The sequence below is a fragment of the Staurois parvus genome, unplaced genomic scaffold (assembly GCF_062004578.1).
Source record: "Staurois parvus isolate SC_StPar_1 unplaced genomic scaffold, SC_StPar_1.0 ptg000282l, whole genome shotgun sequence".
NCBI lineage: Eukaryota > Metazoa > Chordata > Amphibia > Anura > Ranidae > Staurois > Staurois parvus.
The window spans coordinates 4231034-4253682 of NW_028318078.1; the positions used below are offsets into that span (position 1 = coordinate 4231034).

The following is a 22649-nucleotide window of genomic DNA, read 5'->3' on the forward strand; positions in this document are numbered from 1 at the left end:
CGTCCTTGGTCCAGCAAGCATGTCCGCCTCTACCACCTCTTTTTCCGCCGTGTCCTCAGCCGCCACCCCCGTGCCAAGTCCCATTACCCGACCGGCATATCACATGTGCAGGGCGCAACGGTGTCACGCTGTGCTGCACCTGGTATGCCTTGGCGAACGTAGTCACACAGGGGAGGAACTGCTGAGTGTAATGAACAGAGAAATCGACAGATGGCTGTCTCCGCGCAAACTAAAAATCGGAACCATGTTGACTGACAACGGAAAGAACATGGTGTCTGCTCTGCGTCAAGGAAGGTTGTGCCATGCGCCATGCATGGCTCACGTGTTCAATCTGGTTGTCAAGCGGTTCCTAAAATCCACCATCCCACTGCAAGACATCCTTAAAATGTCACGTAAACTGTGCATGCATTTCAGCCATTCCTACACCGCAAAGAACACCCTCATTGAGCTGCAGCGGCAGAACGGAATTCCACAGCATCGCCTGATCTGCGACGTTGCAACAAGGTGGAATTCAACCCTACACATGTTAGACCGCCTTTACGAGCAGCGAAAGGCCATCACCGATTTCCTGATGTTACAAGCGGATAAAGGTACTCCCCTGTGTAACTTAGATGTCAGCCATTGGCAGCTCATGCGTGACACCTGCCGCTTGCTCAGGCCCTTTGAGGAGGCCACGCTATTCGTGAGTCGGCAGGACTATGGGATGAACGACGTCATTCCTCTGTTGCACGTCCTGGAACAAATGCTGTTAACAATGGCTGGTCAGGGTGCGGTAGACGTGGCGCACAGATCTCAACGCCACATGACCCCTGTGGGGGCAGGACAGGAAGAAGAGGAGGAGGTAGAGGAGGACATTTGTGCTCAGGAATTATTGAGTGAAATGGGTGGTTTTTCCACTCAGCGGACAGGAGTGGAGGAGCAGGAGCATCTGGTAGAGGAGGAGGAGGAGGAGACAGAGGACCCAGACGCACCGTGGCAGTATGCTGTGGAGATGGAGGCAGGGAGTCCCTCGCATTCCTTGGCACAAATGGCCCATAGCATGCTCGGTTGCTTGCGTAGCGACAGCCGAATAATAACCATCAGACAGAGGGATGACTTTTGGCTGTCCACCTTGTTGGACCCTCGCTACCGGTCCAAAATGGTGGCCTTTTTCACACCTGCTGAGAGGGAGGCCAAAATTACGTACTATAAAAACCACCTATGTAGTCAGTTGGTCTCTGCCTTTGTGCGCCAACGTCCATCCTCAGACACTGTGGGCCCTGTGCGCTCGCGTTCCGCTGGCATGGCAGCAGGGGAGGGGTGGGGTGGTAGGAGCAGTGGCAGCTCCACCAGCAGCGGCTGCCTCAGTCTGCAGTCGATGATGAGTAGCTTTCTTCACCAGCGCAGTGAGGAAACTACTAACCAGCCGCAGCAGCAGCAGCAGCATCAGGTGGACCTGGAGCAGGAGCTCAAACAACAGGCTTGGGCCTACTTGGACAGCACCCTGCCAACCGAGGTAGACAATCCCCTTGACTACTGGGCAACGAAACTTGACCTTTGGCCCCAACTAGCTGAATTTGCCCTTGAAAGGCTGTCATGCCCGGCCAGTAGCGTGGCATCGGAGCGCGTGTTTAGTGCGGCAGGAGGTATTGTAACTCCGCGGAGGACACGACTGTCCACCCAAAGTGTGGAGAGACTCACGTTTGTGAAAATGAATCAGGCGTGGATTAGTCTGGATTTCAAACCACCAGTTCCTGACACAACTGACTAAATCCGCCATGAATCATGCCTCAAACATGTGCCACTTTCAGGTCTCCTCACACTGCTGGTGTGTTGAATTTTTTGACATAGGGTGCTGGCAGATTACGGGCCTCCTATAGCTGCTGCCAGGCCCCTAATCTGCCATAGGCCCCTATATACCGCCTCCTCCTGCTGCTGCCAGGTCCAGAGTCTCTCATGGGTCCCTGTACGGCCTCCCATTGCTGCTGTCTCCATCGCCACACTCTGCTGCCATGTGCCACTTTCAGGTCTCTTCACACTGCTGGTGTGTTAAATTTTTTGACATAGGGTGCAGGCAGATTACGGGCCTCACATAGCTGCTGCCAGGCCCCTAATCTGCCATGGGCCCCTATATACCACCTCCTCCTGCTGCTGCCAGGTCCAGAGTCTCTCATGGGTCCCTGTACGGCCTCCCATTGCTGCTGTCTCCATCGCCACACTCTGCTGCCATGTGCCACTTTCAGGTCTCTTCACACTGCTGGTGTGTAAAATTTTTTGACATAGGGTGCTGCAAGATAACGGGCCTCACATAGCTGCTGCCAGGCCCCTAATCTGCCATGGTCCCCAATATACCGCCTCCTCATGCTGCTGCCAGGTCCAGAGTCTCTCATGGGTCCCTGTACGGCCTCCCATTGCTGCTGTCTCCATCGCCACACTCTGCTGCCATGTGCCACTTTCAGGTCTCTTCACACTGCTGGTGTGTTAAATTTTTTGACATAGGGTGCTGCAAGATAACGGGCCTCACATAGCTGCTGCCAGGCCCCTAATCTGCCATGGGCCCCTATATACCGCCTCCTCCTGCTGCTGCCAGGTCCAGAGTCTCTCATGGGTCCCTGTACGGCCTCCCATTGCTGCTGTCTCCATCGCCACACTCTGCTGCCATGTGCCACTTTCAGGTCTCTTCACACTGCTGGTGTGTTACATTTTTTGACATAGGGTGCAGGCAGATTACGGGCCTCACATAGCTGCTGCCAGGCCCCTAATCTGCCATGGGCCCCTATATACCACCTCCTCCTGCTGCTGCCAGGTCCAGAGTCTCTCATGGGTCCCTGTACGGCCTCCCATTGCTGCTGTCTCCATCGCCACACTCTGCTGCCATGTGCCACTTTCAGGTCTCTTCACACTGCTGGTGTGTTAAATTTTTTGACATAGGGTGCAGGCAGATTACGGGCCTCACATAGCTGCTGCCAGGCCCCTAATCTGCCATGGGCCCCTATATACCACCTCCTCCTGCTGCTGCCAGGTCCAGAGTCTCTCATGGGTCCCTGTACGGCCTCCCATTGCTGCTGTCTCCATCGCCACACTCTGCTGCCATGTGCCACTTTCAGGTCTCTTCACACTGCTGGTGTGTTAAATTTTTTGACATAGGGTGCTGCAAGATAACGGGCCTCACATAGCTGCTGCCAGGCCCCTAATCTGCCATGGGCCCCTATATACCGCCTCCTCATGCTGCTGCCAAGTCCAGAGTCTGTCATGGTCCCTGTACGGCCTCCCATTGCTGCTGTCTCCATCGCCACACTCTGCTGCCATGTGCCACTTTCAGGTCTCTTCACACTGCTGGTGTGTTAAATTTTTTGACATAGGGTGCTGCAAGATAACGGGCCTCACATAGCTGCTGCCAGGCCCCTAATCTGCCATGGGCCCCTATATACCGCCTCCTCATGCTGCTGCCAAGTCCAGAGTCTGTCATGGTCCCTGTACGGCCTCCCATTGCTGCTGTCTCCATCGCCACACTCTGCTGCCATGTGCCACTTTCAGGTCTCTTCACACTGCTGGTGTGTTAAATTTTTTGACATAGGGTGCAGGCAGATTACGGGCCTCACATAGCTGCTGCCAGGCCCCTAATCTGCCATGGGCCCCTATATACCACCTCCTCCTGCTGCTGCCAGGTCCAGAGTCTCTCATGGGTCCCTGTACGGCCTCCCATTGCTGCTGTCTCCATCGCCACACTCTGCTGCCATGTGCCACTTTCAGGTCTCTTCACACTGCTGGTGTGTAAAATTTTTTGACATAGGGTGCTGCAAGATAACGGGCCTCACATAGCTGCTGCCAGGCCCCTAATCTGCCATGGGCCCCTATATACCGCCTCCTCATGCTGCTGCCAAGTCCAGAGTCTGTCATGGTCCCTGTACGGCCTCCCATTGCTGCTGTCTCCATCGCCACACTCTGCTGCCATGTGCCACTTTCAGGTCTCTTCACACTGCTGGTGTGTTAAATTTTTTGACATAGGGTGCTGCAAGATAACGGGCCTCACATAGCTGCTGCCAGGCCCCTAATCTGCCATGGGCCCCTATATACCGCCTCCTCATGCTGCTGCCAAGTCCAGAGTCTGTCATGGTCCCTGTACGGCCTCCCATTGCTGCTGTCTCCATCGCCACACTCTGCTGCCATGTGCCACTTTCAGGTCTCTTCACACTGCTGGTGTGTTAAATTTTTTGACATAGGGTGCAGGCAGATTACGGGCCTCACATAGCTGCTGCCAGGCCCCTAATCTGCCATGGGCCCCTATATAACGCCTCCTCATGCTGCTGCCAAGTTCAGAGTCTGTCATGGGTCCCTGTACGGCCTCCCATTGCTGCTGTCTCCATCGCCACACTCTGCTGCCATGTGCCACTTTCAGGTCTCTTCACACTGCTGGTGTGTTAAATTTTTTGACATAGGGTGCTGCAAGATAACGGGCCTCACATAGCTGCTGCCAGGCCCCTAATCTGCCATGGGCCCCTATATACCACCTCCTCCTGCTGCTGCCAGGTCCAGAGTCTCTCATGGGTCCCTGTACGGCCTCCCATTGCTGCTGTCTCCATCGCCACACTCTGCTGCCATGTGCCACTTTCAGGTCTCTTCACACTGCTGGTGTGTAAAATTTTTTGACATAGGGTGCTGCAAGATAACGGGCCTCACATAGCTGCTGCCAGGCCCCTAATCTGCCATGGGCCCCAATATACCGCCTCCTCATGCTGCTGCCAGGTCCAGAGTCTCTCATGGGTCCCTGTACGGCCTCCCATTGCTGCTGTCTCCATCGCCACACTCTGCTGCCATGTGCCACTTTCAGGTCTCTTCACACTGCTGGTGTGTTAAATTTTTTGACATAGGGTGCTGCAAGATAACGGGCCTCACATAGCTGCTGCCAGGCCCCTAATCTGCCATGGGCCCCTATATACCGCCTCCTCATGCTGCTGCCAAGTCCAGAGTCTGTCATGGTCCCTGTACGGCCTCCCATTGCTGCTGTCTCCATCGCCACACTCTGCTGCCATGTGCCACTTTCAGGTCTCTTCACACTGCTGGTGTGTTAAATTTTTTGACATAGGGTGCAGGCAGATTACGGGCCTCACATAGCTGCTGCCAGGCCCCTAATCTGCCATGGGCCCCTATATACCGCCTCCTCCTGCTGCTGCCAGGTCCAGAGTCTCTCATGGGTCCCTGTACGGCCTCCCATTGCTGCTGTCTCCATCGCCACACTCTGCTGCCATGTGCCACTTTCAGGTCTCTTCACACTGCTGGTGTGTTAAATTTTTTGACATAGGGTGCTGCAAGATAACGGGCCTCACATAGCTGCTGCCAGGCCCCTAATCTGCCATGGGCCCCTATATACCACCTCCTCCTGCTGCTGCCAGGTCCAGAGTCTCTCATGGGTCCCTGTACGGCCTCCCATTGCTGCTGTCTCCATCGCCACACTCTGCTGCCATGTGCCACTTTCAGGTCTCTTCACACTGCTGGTGTGTAAAATTTTTTGACATAGGGTGCTGCAAGATAACGGGCCTCACATAGCTGCTGCCAGGCCCCTAATCTGCCATGGGCCCCAATATACCGCCTCCTCATGCTGCTGCCAGGTCCAGAGTCTCTCATGGGTCCCTGTACGGCCTCCCATTGCTGCTGTCTCCATCGCCACACTCTGCTGCCATGTGCCACTTTCAGGTCTCTTCACACTGCTGGTGTGTTAAATTTTTTGACATAGGGTGCTGCAAGATAACGGGCCTCACATAGCTGCTGCCAGGCCCCTAATCTGCCATGGGCCCCTATATACCGCCTCCTCATGCTGCTGCCAAGTCCAGAGTCTGTCATGGTCCCTGTACGGCCTCCCATTGCTGCTGTCTCCATCGCCACACTCTGCTGCCATGTGCCACTTTCAGGTCTCTTCACACTGCTGGTGTGTTAAATTTTTTGACATAGGGTGCAGGCAGATTACGGGCCTCACATAGCTGCTGCCAGGCCCCTAATCTGCCATGGGCCCCTATATAACGCCTCCTCATGCTGCTGCCAAGTTCAGAGTCTGTCATGGGTCCCTGTACGGCCTCCCATTGCTGCTGTCTCCATCGCCACACTCTGCTGCCATGTGCCACTTTCAGGTCTCTTCACACTGCTGGTGTGTTAAATTTTTTGACATAGGGTGCTGCAAGATAACGGGCCTCACATAGCTGCTGCCAGGCCCCTAATCTGCCATGGGCCCCTATATACCACCTCCTCCTGCTGCTGCCAGGTCCAGAGTCTCTCATGGGTCCCTGTACGGCCTCCCATTGCTGCTGTCTCCATCGCCACACTCTGCTGCCATGTGCCACTTTCAGGTCTCTTCACACTGCTGGTGTGTAAAATTTTTTGACATAGGGTGCTGCAAGATAACGGGCCTCACATAGCTGCTGCCAGGCCCCTAATCTGCCATGGGCCCCAATATACCGCCTCCTCATGCTGCTGCCAGGTCCAGAGTCTCTCATGGGTCCCTGTACGGCCTCCCATTGCTGCTGTCTCCATCGCCACACTCTGCTGCCATGTGCCACTTTCAGGTCTCTTCACACTGCTGGTGTGTTAAATTTTTTGACATAGGGTGCTGCAAGATAACGGGCCTCACATAGCTGCTGCCAGGCCCCTAATCTGCCATGGGCCCCTATATACCGCCTCCTCATGCTGCTGCCAAGTCCAGAGTCTGTCATGGTCCCTGTACGGCCTCCCATTGCTGCTGTCTCCATCGCCACACTCTGCTGCCATGTGCCACTTTCAGGTCTCTTCACACTGCTGGTGTGTTAAATTTTTTGACATAGGGTGCAGGCAGATTACGGGCCTCACATAGCTGCTGCCAGGCCCCTAATCTGCCATGGGCCCCTATATACCGCCTCCTCCTGCTGCTGCCAGGTCCAGAGTCTCTCATGGGTCCCTGTACGGCCTCCCATTGCTGCTGTCTCCATCGCCACACTCTGCTGCCATGTGCCACTTTCAGGTCTCTTCACACTGCTGGTGTGTTAAATTTTTTGACATAGGGTGCTGCAAGATAACGGGCCTCACATAGCTGCTGCCAGGCCCCTAATCTGCCATGGGCCCCTATATACCACCTCCTCCTGCTGCTGCCAGGTCCAGAGTCTCTCATGGGTCCCTGTACGGCCTCCCATTGCTGCTGTCTCCATCGCCACACTCTGCTGCCATGTGCCACTTTCAGGTCTCTTCACACTGCTGGTGTGTAAAATTTTTTGACATAGGGTGCTGCAAGATAACGGGCCTCACATAGCTGCTGCCAGGCCCCTAATCTGCCATGGGCCCCAATATACCGCCTCCTCATGCTGCTGCCAGGTCCAGAGTCTCTCATGGGTCCCTGTACGGCCTCCCATTGCTGCTGTCTCCATCGCCACACTCTGCTGCCATGTGCCACTTTCAGGTCTCTTCACACTGCTGGTGTGTTAAATTTTTTGACATAGGGTGCTGCAAGATAACGGGCCTCACATAGCTGCTGCCAGGCCCCTAATCTGCCATGGGCCCCTATATACCGCCTCCTCATGCTGCTGCCAAGTCCAGAGTCTGTCATGGTCCCTGTACGGCCTCCCATTGCTGCTGTCTCCATCGCCACACTCTGCTGCCATGTGCCACTTTCAGGTCTCTTCACACTGCTGGTGTGTTAAATTTTTTGACATAGGGTGCAGGCAGATTACGGGCCTCACATAGCTGCTGCCAGGCCCCTAATCTGCCATGGGCCCCTATATACCGCCTCCTCCTGCTGCTGCCAGGTCCAGAGTCTCTCATGGGTCCCTGTACGGCCTCCCATTGCTGCTGTCTCCATCGCCACACTCTGCTGCCATGTGCCACTTTCAGGTCTCTTCACACTGCTGGTGTGTTAAATTTTTTGACATAGGGTGCTGCAAGATAACGGGCCTCACATAGCTGCTGCCAGGCCCCTAATCTGCCATGGGCCCCTATATACCGCCTCCTCATGCTGCTGCCAAGTCCAGAGTCTGTCATGGTCCCTGTACGGCCTCCCATTGCTGCTGTCTCCATCGCCACACTCTGCTGCCATGTGCCACTTTCAGGTCTCTTCACACTGCTGGTGTGTTAAATTTTTTGACATAGGGTGCTGCAAGATAACGGGCCTCACATAGCTGCTGCCAGGCCCCTAATCTGCCATGGGCCCCTATATACCACCTCCTCCTGCTGCTGCCAGGTCCAGAGTCTCTCATGGGTCCCTGTACGGCCTCCCATTGCTGCTGTCTCCATCGCCACACTCTGCTGCCATGTGCCACTTTCAGGTCTCTTCACACTGCTGGTGTGTAAAATTTTTTGACATAGGGTGCTGCAAGATAACGGGCCTCACATAGCTGCTGCCAGGCCCCTAATCTGCCATGGGCCCCAATATACCGCCTCCTCATGCTGCTGCCAGGTCCAGAGTCTCTCATGGGTCCCTGTACGGCCTCCCATTGCTGCTGTCTCCATCGCCACACTCTGCTGCCATGTGCCACTTTCAGGTCTCTTCACACTGCTGGTGTGTTAAATTTTTTGACATAGGGTGCTGCAAGATAACGGGCCTCACATAGCTGCTGCCAGGCCCCTAATCTGCCATGGGCCCCTATATACCGCCTCCTCATGCTGCTGCCAAGTCCAGAGTCTGTCATGGTCCCTGTACGGCCTCCCATTGCTGCTGTCTCCATCGCCACACTCTGCTGCCATGTGCCACTTTCAGGTCTCTTCACACTGCTGGTGTGTTAAATTTTTTGACATAGGGTGCAGGCAGATTACGGGCCTCACATAGCTGCTGCCAGGCCCCTAATCTGCCATGGGCCCCTATATACCGCCTCCTCCTGCTGCTGCCAGGTCCAGAGTCTCTCATGGGTCCCTGTACGGCCTCCCATTGCTGCTGTCTCCATCGCCACACTCTGCTGCCATGTGCCACTTTCAGGTCTCTTCACACTGCTGGTGTGTTAAATTTTTTGACATAGGGTGCTGCAAGATAACGGGCCTCACATAGCTGCTGCCAGGCCCCTAATCTGCCATGGGCCCCTATATACCGCCTCCTCATGCTGCTGCCAAGTCCAGAGTCTGTCATGGTCCCTGTACGGCCTCCCATTGCTGCTGTCTCCATCGCCACACTCTGCTGCCATGTGCCACTTTCAGGTCTCTTCACACTGCTGGTGTGTTAAATTTTTTGACATAGGGTGCAGGCAGATTACGGGCCTCACATAGCTGCTGCCAGGCCCCTAATCTGCCATGGGCCCCTATATAACGCCTCCTCATGCTGCTGCCAAGTTCAGAGTCTGTCATGGGTCCCTGTACGGCCTCCCATTGCTGCTGTCTCCATCGCCACACTCTGCTGCCATGTGCCACTTTCAGGTCTCTTCACACTGCTGGTGTGTTAAATTTTTTGACATAGGGTGCTGCAAGATAACGGGCCTCACATAGCTGCTGCCAGGCCCCTAATCTGCCATGGGCCCCTATATACCACCTCCTCCTGCTGCTGCCAGGTCCAGAGTCTCTCATGGGTCCCTGTACGGCCTCCCATTGCTGCTGTCTCCATCGCCACACTCTGCTGCCATGTGCCACTTTCAGGTCTCTTCACACTGCTGGTGTGTAAAATTTTTTGACATAGGGTGCTGCAAGATAACGGGCCTCACATAGCTGCTGCCAGGCCCCTAATCTGCCATGGGCCCCAATATACCGCCTCCTCATGCTGCTGCCAGGTCCAGAGTCTCTCATGGGTCCCTGTACGGCCTCCCATTGCTGCTGTCTCCATCGCCACACTCTGCTGCCATGTGCCACTTTCAGGTCTCTTCACACTGCTGGTGTGTTAAATTTTTTGACATAGGGTGCTGCAAGATAACGGGCCTCACATAGCTGCTGCCAGGCCCCTAATCTGCCATGGGCCCCTATATACCGCCTCCTCATGCTGCTGCCAAGTCCAGAGTCTGTCATGGTCCCTGTACGGCCTCCCATTGCTGCTGTCTCCATCGCCACACTCTGCTGCCATGTGCCACTTTCAGGTCTCTTCACACTGCTGGTGTGTTAAATTTTTTGACATAGGGTGCAGGCAGATTACGGGCCTCACATAGCTGCTGCCAGGCCCCTAATCTGCCATGGGCCCCTATATACCGCCTCCTCCTGCTGCTGCCAGGTCCAGAGTCTCTCATGGGTCCCTGTACGGCCTCCCATTGCTGCTGTCTCCATCGCCACACTCTGCTGCCATGTGCCACTTTCAGGTCTCTTCACACTGCTGGTGTGTTAAATTTTTTGACATAGGGTGCTGCAAGATAACGGGCCTCACATAGCTGCTGCCAGGCCCCTAATCTGCCATGGGCCCCTATATACCGCCTCCTCATGCTGCTGCCAAGTCCAGAGTCTGTCATGGTCCCTGTACGGCCTCCCATTGCTGCTGTCTCCATCGCCACACTCTGCTGCCATGTGCCACTTTCAGGTCTCTTCACACTGCTGGTGTGTTAAATTTTTTGACATAGGGTGCAGGCAGATTACGGGCCTCACATAGCTGCTGCCAGGCCCCTAATCTGCCATGGGCCCCTATATAACGCCTCCTCATGCTGCTGCCAAGTTCAGAGTCTGTCATGGGTCCCTGTACGGCCTCCCATTGCTGCTGTCTCCATCGCCACACTCTGCCATGTGCCACTTTCAGGTCTCCTCACACTGCTGGTGTGTTGAATTTTTTGACATAGGGTGCTGGCAGATTACGGGCCTCCTATAGCTGCTGCCAGGCCCCTAATCTGCCATAAGCCCCTATATACCGCCTCCTCATGCTGCTGCCAAGTCCAGAGTCTGTCATGGGTCCCTGTACGGCCTCCCATTGCTGCTGTCTCCATCGCCACACTCTGCCATGTGCCACTTTCAGGTCTCCTCACACACTGCTGGTGTGTTGAATTTTTTGACATAGGGTGCTGGCAGATTACGGGCCTCCTATAGCTGCTGCCAGGCCCCTAATCTGCCGTAGGCCCCTATATACCGCCTCCTCATGCTGCTGCCAGGTCCAGAGTCTCTCATGGGTCCCTGTACGGCCTCCCATTGCTGCTGTCTCCATCGCCACACTCTGCCATGTGCCACTTTCAGGTCTCCTCACACTGCTGGTGTGTTCCATTTTTTGTCATAGGGTGCTGGCAGATTATGGGCCTCCCATAACTGCTGCCAGGCCCCTAATCTGCCATGGGCCCCTATACCGACTCCTCATGCTGTGACGTTGCAACAAGGTGGAATTCAACCCTACATATGTTAGACCGCCTTTACGAACAGCAAAAGGCCATCACAGATTTCCTGATGTTAAAAGCAGATAAAGGTACTCCCTGTGTAACTTAGATGTCAGCCATTGGCAGCTCATGCGTGACACCTGCGCTTGCTCAGGCCCTTTGAGGAGGCCACGCTATTCGTGAGTCGGCAGGACTATGGGATGAACGACGTCATTCCTCTGTTGCACGTCCTGGAACAAATGCTGTTAACAATGGCTGGTCAGGGTGCGGTAGACGTGGCGCACAGATCTCAACGCCACATGGCCCCTGTGGGGGCAGGACTGGAAGAAGAGGAGGAGGTAGAGGAGGACATTGGTGCTCAGGAATTATTGAGTGAAATGGGTGGTTTTTCCACTCAGCGGACAGGAGTGGAGGAGCAGGAGCATCTGGTAGAGGAGGAGGAAGAGGAGACAGAGGACCTAGACGCACCGTGGCAGTATGCTGTGGAGATGGAGGCAGGGAGTCCCTCGCATTCCTTGGCACAAATGGCCCATAGCATGCTCGGTTGCTTGCGTAGCGACAGCCGAATAATAACCATCAGACAGAGGGATGACTTTTGGCTGTCCACCTTGTTGGACCCTCGCTACCGTTCAAAAATGGTGGCCTTTTTCACACCTGCTGAGAGGGAGGCCAAAATAACGTACTATAAAAAACACCTATGTAGTCAGCTGGTCTCTGCCTGTCTGCGCCAACGTCCATCCTCAGACACTGTGGGCCCTGTGCGCTCGTGTTCCGCTGCCATGGCAGCAGGGGAGGGGTGGGGTGGTAGGAGCAGTGGCAGCTCCACCAGCAGCGGCTGCCTCAGTCTGCAGTCGATGATGAGTAGCTTTCTTCACCAGCGCAGTGAGGAAACTACTAACCAGCCGCAGCAGCAGCAGCAGCATCAGGTGGACCTGGAGCAGGACCTCAAACAACAGGCTTAGGCCTACTTGGACAGCACCCTGCCAACCGAGGTAGACAATCCCCTTGACTACTGGGCAACGAAACTTGACCTTTGGCCCCAACTAGCTGAATTTGCCCTTGAAAGGCTGTCATGCCCGGCCAGTAGCGTGGCATCGGAGCGCGTGTTTAGTGCGGCAGGAGGTATTGCAACTCCGCGGAGGACACGACTGTCCACCCAAAGTGTGGAGAGACTGACGTTTGTGAAAATGAATCAGGCGTGGATTAGTCTGGATTTCAAACCACCAGTTCCTGACACAACTGACTAAATCCGCCATGAATCATGCCCCAAACATGTGCCACTTTCAGGTCTCCTCACACTGCTGGTGTGTTCCATTTTTTGTCATAGGGTGCTGGCAGATTACGGGCCTCCCATAGCTGCTGCCAGGCCCCTAATCTGCCATGGGCCCCTATACCGCCTCCTCATGCTGCTGCCAAGTCCAGAGTCTCTCATGGGTCCCTGTACGGCCTCCCATTGCTGCTGCCTCCATCGCCACACTCTGCCATGTGCCACTTTCAGGTCTCCTCACACTGCTGGTGTGTTCCATTTTTTGTCATAGGGTGCTGGCAGATTACGGGCCTCCCATAGCTGCTGCCAGGCCCCTAATCTGCCATGGGCCCCTATACCGCCTCCTCATGCTGCTGCCAGGTCCAGAGTCTCTCATGGGTCCCTGTACGGCCTCCCATTGCTGCTGTCTCCATCGCCACACTCTGCCATGTGCCACTTTCAGGTCTCCTCACACTGCTGGTGGGTTCCATTTTTTGTCATAGGGTGCTGGCAGATTACGGGCCTCCCATAGCTGCTGCCAGGCCCGTAATCTGCCATGGGCCCCCGTACCGACTCCTCATGCTGCTGCCAGGCCCGTAATCTGTCATGGGCCACTGTTGTCGCTTGTTGGCATATTCCGCTCGTTCAGATGCTCCTTCTCCTGCTACTCCTCTTCACGGATTCCGTCAGCAGTCTTTCTTGGAATCCGTTTCCAAGAGACAACAGTTTGCGAGCACGCACCCGACGGTGCAGAAGCTGAACGTCCTCCTGTCCAAGTTGCTGCTGCCAGGCTCGTAATCTGTCATGCGCCCCTGTACCGCCTCCTCATGCTGCTGCCAGGTCCAGAGTGTGTCATGGGCCCCCGTACCGACTCCTCATGCTGCTGCCAGGCCCGTAATCTGTCATGGGCCCCTGTACCGCCTCCCCATGCTGCTGCCAGGTCCAGAGTGTGTCATGGGTCCCTGTACGGCCTCCCATTGCTGCTGCCAGGCCCGTAATCTGCCATGGGCCCCTGTACCGACTCCTCATGCTGCTGCCAGGCCCGTAATCTGTCATGGGCCCCTGTACCGCCTCCTCATGCTGCTGCCAGGTCCAGAGTGTGTCATGGGTCCCTGTACGGCCTCCCATTGCTGCTGTCTCTATCGCCACACTCTGCCATGTGCCACTTTCAGGTCTCCTCACACTGCTGGTGGTTTCCATTTTTGTCATAGGGTGCTGTATGGCCTCCCATTGCTGCTGCCTCCACCGCCACACTGTGGCTCCACACTCTGGTTTTGGCCCCGTGACTGCCCAAATGAGTGAAGTGTGCGGTGATTCTAAGATCGACGGCACTCATCTGCATGTCATACTGACTGACAGTATTATTTCTCTTCCCCAGCAGACTCCAAGGGCATTTAAATTAAAGGTACAGTGTTCTGCACTAATATTAAGTCTCTCTGAAGCCTAGAAACACCCTTTTTTAAGTTAAATTCACAGCGAATTTATTCGACTCGAATCGAATATTGTCCACGAATTCGCCGAATCAGTCGAATCGAATTTTTCATTTCTTCGCTCATCTCTAATTATCACATAGGACAGATTCAATAATTCCAATCCACCAAGAAAAATGGCATCAGCTGATTGGATATACGACTGGTGCCATAAACATCCTAATAAAACAAATGGAACAAAATTCAGATCCATTCATTATCCAAATCTGAATTCAAAAATTTAATTAATTCCCCTATGAGTCTGAACTACTGTTGCATCATGTGACAGCATCCAAATGAAACAGTTCATTTCATTATAGCTTTTTTTTCAGATTCGTGGGCATTCATTTATTAATGTCCATTCTGAGATTAGTATACATCCACATCTCTGAAAATGATATGGCAAGATTTTTTTGTTAATTGGCTCTGTTTGGTACGGTTCCATGAGGAAAATGTACCTTTTTGTTTCTAAATATTACAAGAAGCAAGGTTAGTCCTTTCTAATACAGATATTGTTAAGTTGGTTAAAGCGGAGCTTAACTGTATCTGACTACCATAAACTCGAAATGCTATTTAATTCCTTTTTACTATTCAAAGAAAATTATCCATCCATGTGTCCATGTTTATTTTGTTCAGAAATTACCACCTAGCGTTCCTAGTTACAGACATCCTGATTCGTGTAGCATTTACTTCCTGGAATCCACCTGCCCTTAGCTCAGGCATGCAGGCAGGAGGGTGTGCTTAACTGAGGAAGCTCTCCCTCTCCTTCTCCAAATGAATGAAAAAAAAATGCCCATGAAGACTTCTGGGATGTATGGCATCATTTTGGCTTAGGCCAGAAATCCAGAAGCAACTAAAGAAATGTAAAACAAAACAAAAGTTTAAAACAAGTAAATATAATATACCTTACTATCTTTTTACCAAGGTTAGTAGCATAAGGATTAAAATAGTTGATGTTGATTGCGAGAGTTTAGTTCCACATTAAGCTGTAGGATAAATTACACACCAGGTACTTATAGCCCCTTTCACAACGGGTGAACCAATAGTGTCTACCTGTCCGTTCTTCAGGCAGACCCGATTGGACCATCCATTGCCCTCTTAGAAGTGGCAAACGTAAATGGACATTTGTCCGTTTACACCCACCTGCATCCGATTCGCTAAAAACAAAGCGATTGGGATCCGTTCCCTATCCCTCTAGCGTATGACGGACCAGTTATCCGCCTGCTTATTGGGGATCAGCAGACAGATCCCCCGCTGAGCAGGCATGTCCGCTGGGGGAGCCCGCCCAAGTGAAAGGGACCTAATCTTTTTGTTATCTTAAGCTTTTAAACTAATCTTTTCTGTTATATTCCAAAGCTATAAATGTCACTAATGACAACTGTATTGATTTATAGCTTGAAATAATATGTGAAATCTAGCATCATAATCAGTGAGATGTTTCTACTTCTAAACTCTTCACTTCTCAGTGTTACTGGCATCCATATCTTGGGAGTCATGGAAGGTCTATAGGTAAAGTAGAAAACCTTTTTAAGCTAGCATTGGATGACTAGAATAGGCATCCAGTTATTAACTAGAAACATTTCTCAGCTATATTTGCCAGCTTTAATGCTTGGAGCATACTGCATCCCATAGGTGGTCAAGATTAAAAAGAATGATTTGTCATTTCAATGCAAACTCAGATCTATCAGCAAGAAATAGGTGTTTCTTTCCCCCTGCCCATAGCTTTCCATTTTTTCTGCTTTTGCCAAGACCCCAGTCCTACTTCTCACATACAGTCTTTATTACCTTTTCTCAGCAAAGGCCTTTGTACTAGAAAATTGCATCAAACAATGTGTCTTTAACCAATAATTTCAAAAAGCTTCCCATGCTGTTTTAATGATGGTGCTGGCGTCCATAATTAAAAACTGGCACATAAAATATTATGAAACTCAAAAATTATAGGTGTGAGGGAATGCACAGGTCTCATAATAGAGCAGCAAAGAATAGCTAATAAACAATCATTGATCTCATTTGTGAATGGGAAAAACCTTTATAGCATAGGTTAATTCAGCATAATGCAGACGCAGCTTAAATGGAGGTTAGAGCTTAGAATTTCGGCTGCAGGGTCCTGTGTCTTTTATAGACCCTCTGGAGCCATGTTGCCATGTTTACTGTTTGAATAGACTATTGTGTACTAATTATATCTCTTGTTTGGATGGCCGCCAACTGCAACAAAGATCTTTTTTTTTTTGCTTTTTAAGAAACTAGAAGTATAAGATGAATATTCACATGTAAAGCACATGTGGTCTTGTACCTAGGCCACCAGAGTATAAGGAGGCCATGAACAAAGATACCTAAATGTCCTTGTATATTATCAGTAATATATAAATAATATAAACTTTATAAATAATGTAAACTATAGTATGAGCATGCTGCATTACACCTATATACATGTAGCACCCTAGAATAGTGTAGTGAATGATAGGTAAAATCATTGTGTGAGTCATGGTAGTTATGTGGGTTATGTAACTAAGGTTGGGTTATGCAGGTCAGCTGGATGACTCTACAGGTTGTGGATCTATCGCTTCATCCTGGCCCTGGAGGACCATAGAACCTTCCAGAGGTTGTGTAGAAGGAGGGGTGTAGGCCTAATCTGCATATTCAAGTGGCGTCAGGTCAATCCCAGGTTTGGAGGCCCTGATAGAGTGGTGGACTGGCCTATCAATATTGAAGAGTCAGGCAGACAGACTGAGGAGACTGTTGGGGTCCAGGTGGGGTCCCTTAGACCTGGGGGGGGGCTCTAGGCTGGGCTGGGTTGGCTCAGAAGGGTACATTCAGCAGAGAGGCACAGATGGGATCAGGCCTGGAACAGCAGGAAGCAAGGTGGAAAGTGTAAGTACAGCAGCACACTTTGGGATCTGAAAGGGGAAAAATTGCCACACGTAGCAAGCTTTTCAAGGACAGCATTAAGTTAAATCCCTTTATCCTTGAGCCGGGAGATCTTTGGAGAAGCCAGGAGGGCTGGTAGTTTCTGCGGGCCGGGGAGCTGGGAGCAACTCCATACAGGAGAGAAGATGCCTCTGCATGTGGCTACAAAAAGCAAAGTGATTTTTGAGGGACTGGTAGTTCCTCGCCCATAAGGGGCAGCTGCTACCGATCCGCAACGACTGATGGTTTTCAGGGAAAGAACAGTCCAGGATTTGCTTTGTACATAGGAAAGAAGTGTCCCCCTTCCATTATTCAAGTCAAGTTGGGTATCCCATAATCCCTATTTCCCTATCCAAGTTGAATTCCCCTAAATAAAAAAACAAAATCAAGTTCATGGACTGGTCACTGTCTCTGAATGCAAGTCTGTGTGAAAATACCAGCTGCCTAGCTGTGCGGAGGGAAGCTTAGGGATACCCACAACACAGCGGCCCTCACGAGGGTAAAACTACATACAGTTTGTAAATAATTGGAACAAAAAAATAGCTGGGGGCCTGTATTGATGGGGTTTTGGGTTTGTGTCAATGGCATTAGTTTGACATAAGTTTCAGATACTTTTGGGGTCATTCAGAATTTATTGACATGTGCATTTTACCTGCAGCTTACCCTCTTGGTTCAAGTAGGTTTTGCATTCCTATGGACTTGTGTGGATATGCAAAACCCATCTGAAGCAAATAAAAGCCCATCAGCACTAGCTCTAATTGAGGTGTTTGTTCCATTCTAGAAATGGCAATTGTAAAAATGTATACGTGATCAAAGTTCCAAAGGAAGATTGCAGGCACCTCTAATCCCCTATGTGATTGCCTATTGCATGAATTTTTACCTGTTCGCAGGGGCGGACTGACAACTCATGGGGCAATAGGGGATCATGGGGCCCCTGTGTCCTTGACCAAACTCAAAAAAGCCTATGAAAAAGGTACCAGGGGCATCTTATGGAGCCCCCTACTGACCCCAGGCCCTCGGGCAGTGCCCGAGTTTCCAAATGGTCAGTCCGCCCCTGCCTGTTCGATACTCCTATGGACACTACTGGGTCAATCCAGCAGTAAGACGTTAAGAAGACCCGAGGGGATACTAAGAGGAGCTTATTTGACAAGTAGGCATCTCCATGTTCTAGCTTTACAGTGCCTTTATATATTATAAACTGTCATATATTAATATTCTGCAAGCATGAGGCAGTATTTCTGATTTTACGCCTGTTGCGGCTAGCAGGTTTTGCTATTTAACAAGACCCACTAACCTTAATGCTGCGGCTTTTTACAACAGATTGATGACAGCTGCTACTGCTCATGGCTGTTCACTAAGTTCATTTCAGAGTCATTACTGAATTTCAGTATTTGCAAATATGAGTATCACGACTCAGCAAGTATTTATTTAATTTTTGCAATATCCTTGAAAAAATGTCTACACAATATTTAAAGAGTCAGTCCACCTTGCAGTGATATTTTACTCAGGCTTCTTTTATGTCTTGGATAGTTCAGTAGGTATATATTTACCTCACAATTCTTTTTATGATGTCTTATGAGATTTGGCTGTTTTGTCCTAATTTTAGGGGGTTTACTTATAAAAAAAAACTGTTGTGTAAATGTGTCCGCATTTGCACAACCTTCACGAATAATTTCTGTAACGTGTCTAATATGTCTTTCCTGACATCAATAGCTCCATCTGGTGGCCATAACATGATATTTTCTTGAAATTCCTCCGTTAGGAAAATACTGCATAATGGCCACTAGATGAATCTGTCAATCATACGAAATTAACATTAGAGGCTTTATGGTGATTATTTGCAACGACTATGTGAATGCTGAGACATCCGTGCAACAGGTTTTTTTTTTTTTATAAATAGGCCCTTAAGAGATCCAGAACTACCTTTTGCATTCTCAGTAGTATAAAATAAAAATTCAACAGGTATAGGGAGACTTCTTTTTTAATGATCACAACAGGTGTGCAGACCCAGGAACTCAAGCACAGGAATCTCGCTAACAGGGTCCCTGAGAGATATAAAAAAAAAATTGTCAGGTGGTTTAACTCTCTAGTATCTACCAAACAATAAAATATCATTTTTTGGTGTATTGTATAAAGGTAGATATAAAGAACACACAGCCATCTCTTTATTCATCAATTCATATTTTTTATGCAAATATTAAATGAGTTAGTACCTGAATTTGACTTCTTATCCACCTATTACAGTCTTTGCACAGCACAGCCAGAGAGAGAAAGAAGGAGAGCCAACCAGGCTGCAGTGCTTATATGCTAACAAGGAACATGCTGACAGAAGGAGAGAGCATAATGATAGAAAGATGAGCTTATCAGTCTGCCACTTCTCCCTTCACTGTCCAGTCACAGGGTAGAGAGCAACAAGACCAGTAAGGGTTACTAAAGCAGAGCAGAGAACAATTACATCCCCTGCCCTGTTGAATAGAACTGCACCATGTGTATTTAGCTGTTTGTCTGGAGTTCAGCTTTAATTATGTCAGTTAACCCCTTCCCACCCAGCCCCAGCATCCTTTTAATAGGATCTCTACACCTAGGGGGGCAGGAAGGATTGGCCATTCACGTGACCACTGTGATTGGCTTTCACAGTGGTCAGCCCCGCCAACTTCTGATTATTATATGGACCAAGAGATATCTTTGATGGCTTGGTCACTGTGCTGCAAGTGCATAGTGAGCACGTTCTCAGGACAGAAAGTTCTGCCACCCATGGATGCATATATGCGTCTTCTGAGCATTAAAGCCCACCTTCCTATCCTCTCGCTGCACATATGCATTACATGGGTGGCAAGAAGTTAAAGTGGTTCTAAAGACAAGTTTTTATCCTGTAACGCATCTATGCATTAAGGTAAAAACCTTCTGCATGCAGCTCCCCTCCACCAGTTCCCCTTAAATACTTACCTGATCTCAATCTTGATCCAGCAATGTGCATGAGAGCAGAGGCTCTCTCTGCTCTCTCTCTCTTCTCATTGGCTCAAAGACAGCAGCGGGAGCCATTGGCTCCCGCTGCTGTCAATCACAGTTATTGAGGAGGGAGTGGAGGGCAGGGCTGAGCTGCGCTGTAGGTGTCCATGGACACACAGAGCCGGTGCTTGAGCGAACATGCACGCTTGCTATGGGGGAAACTCAGGGGGGGAAGGAGCACTGGCAGGGGACCAGAGAAGAAGAGAACTGGGGCTGCTCTGTGCAGAACCATTGCGTAGAGCAGGTAATTATAACATAGTTGTTATTATTTTATTTTTTTTTTAAACAACATTTTATCCTTTACAATCACTTTAATGATCTTGTATACTGTGAGTTGATGGAAAGCACTTTCAACTTCTATTTCCTATTTTATCTTTTGATGTTTGAAGCTGAGAAATGCCATGGTGAACAGAAAAACAGGAAAATTTTCTATGGAGGTCAAGAAAACCGTGGACAAAGGGGTGAGATTTTACCTTTTGAAATGTTTTTCTCTAAATAGGGAAAAAACTCTGAAAGTCATTTTCTTTGTTTGTTTTTTTATTTGAAGAAACGGGTGTTGGTGATGACCAATGACTACTACTACACTGACATCAAGGGGACTCCATTTAGGTATACCACTTCTGCAAATACTTATGTTTTTATGACTCCATTTTAAAAAACACACCAAACTTTTGCATGGGGGAGACATTTGTAAATCACAATGACTGATTAATAAAAATGGCAGAAAATGAGCACAAAAGTGGAAATGCTGCATATAACAACCTTTCAGAATTTTTGTTTAATATTTCTACAATTCTACTTTGTGTTTGCTTCTTCAGTTTTTTTTAATTAGCCCCGTGGTATATAGTCAGGAAAATAGTATGTTGTTAGTAGCACTCGATCAGCTTTTAGCTACCATGTTTCTAATGCAAGCTAAAAAGTGAAAGGACATATACATGTCCTATCTGTTTTAAACAGGCAATACACAAGTTTTTTGAATAAACGTTTGTTTGTATTCATTCATATGAAAATTCTCAGTACGTTTGATGACTTGGCAAATGTCGTACAAAAGAATAAAATTTTGTTTCATTTTACCAATATATTTTGGAGTGAATGCATTTTTATGAATGAAATCATTTGATCATTCTAGAAAAAATTTCCATCCTGCTCCTTCGAATTTTCTTGTCACTGTGGTCAAAAACAAATATTGACTTGACTCCACTAATGATTGGAAAATCAAACATTATTTAAATTAAAAATGTTGAATAAAATTCTATTGTTGTATGGCCAGTTTTATTATTTTAGCAAAATGTTTGAATCAGGCAGTGTTTGCAATGACTGAGCCATGTACTGCTTCCCAAGGGGATGATACTAGCACACAAAAGGTTTCTCCAATTTGTTGAAATATGTATATACAGTATATTGTAAAACATTTTGTTTTTTAAGGAGAAAAGTGAATTTTTTTTAAGGAGAAAAGGGAGTTTTTCACCAACTAGGTGCTACCAGTAGAGAGTTTAGCAAGCCCCTTTGTTACAGTAGAGTGTTTGAGGATTTACAGATGTCTTATCTCCCACCAATTTTGGTAATAGGCAGCCCTCGAATATATACAACACTTGCCCATTTTTGGGTAGGGACCACAGGTTGCCTTGGCCTGCAAGTTTAGTAGTGCATTGATGTTTATGCATTTGCATCAGTGATAACTCAGTATACATACAATATGTGTAATATATTTACAGAATGTAGTGATTTTTTTTACTTTTTTCTTGTACTTAATTAGAAATTAGGCTGATCAGTGAAACAAATATAACATGTAACTTAGTAGGAACAAGGCAAACAAGTATCTTATTTTGCAAAACTTATTTTTCAGCTTAGGAGTCGTTCTGTCAAGAGGGCATGGAAAATATTTCTTCAGGGGAAATGTGTCTGTAGAGGATGGTGAGAAGATTTTTATTCATGTTTTAAATAGCTTTTGTAAAGCTGCACGTACCCCACTTTTGTCTTAAAATATATAATGCTTAAAGGCCAACTTCACATTTAGTGATCTTTCCTCTACCATCCTGATTGGTAGCCACTTACCTGAATACTTAAGCTGGCCATACCTGTATCGAAATTCGACAGGTTCAGCAGGGACTGGCTGAATTTTGATCCATGGGTGCCACTGTGTTTGAAGAGAAGTAGATTAACCAATAAACTTCTGTTCAACCACCCTGTTGGATAAAAGCTGCTTGATCAGCGTGTGAGCAGGGTGCAGCATGGTGTGTTGGCAAGCAGTAATCACACAGAGGCCGAGGTGAATGAGAGCAGTGTATTACAGAAAGCTCCAACGAGGCACAACAAGGCCGACGGGTAGGGACAGTCATACAGAACCACTAACAGAAACTGGAGCCAGGGTGTTTTAACTTCGGATGGTACCTACAGAAATGTGGGGCTGGAATGTGGCCTAGCCAGTCCACACCCACATGGGAGGCTTCCTAGGCAGAAGAAAGGCTTAGTCCCTGCACTGTCCCTACTCCTCCAGAACCTCTCCCTAACTCTGATCAATCTCCCTGACAGCTGGGGAACCTGTCTCTACACTAGCTACTCACAAAATGTGCACCAAACCCAGGAGCCAGTGTCCTAATAGACACTGCCCTCACCCAGGATGGCCACAGAGTCAGTCAGGGGACTAGCATCCAATCAGTCAGCCGCTCCCTTCGGGATAGCAGGAAGTTGTAGAGGCATTAAGTTCCTCACCCCTTCCTTCCCCTTCTGCATTGCCACTAAAGCCTAGCACCTACTATAGAAGGGAGTACTGACCTCACCTGTCTACAAGCACTGCAGTACTGATCTGTGTATTCTGGCAGTAGG

General features: G+C 49.5%; 1 protein-coding gene across 3 annotated transcripts in view; it reads left to right on the forward strand.

Moving 5' to 3' along the window:
• The window catches only part of CACNA2D3 (calcium voltage-gated channel auxiliary subunit alpha2delta 3), a 1248789-nt gene that overhangs the window by 916758 nt on the left and 309382 nt on the right, over nt 1-22649 (forward strand). For all 3 annotated transcript variants that reach the window (XM_089681870.1, XM_089681868.1, XM_089681867.1), the window contains 3 exons: nt 20213-20284; nt 20371-20432; nt 21670-21737. In XM_089681870.1, the coding sequence (XP_089537996.1) occupies nt 20213-20284; nt 20371-20432; nt 21670-21737 (202 nt within the window). The remainder of the gene's footprint in view (nt 1-20212; nt 20285-20370; nt 20433-21669; nt 21738-22649) is intronic.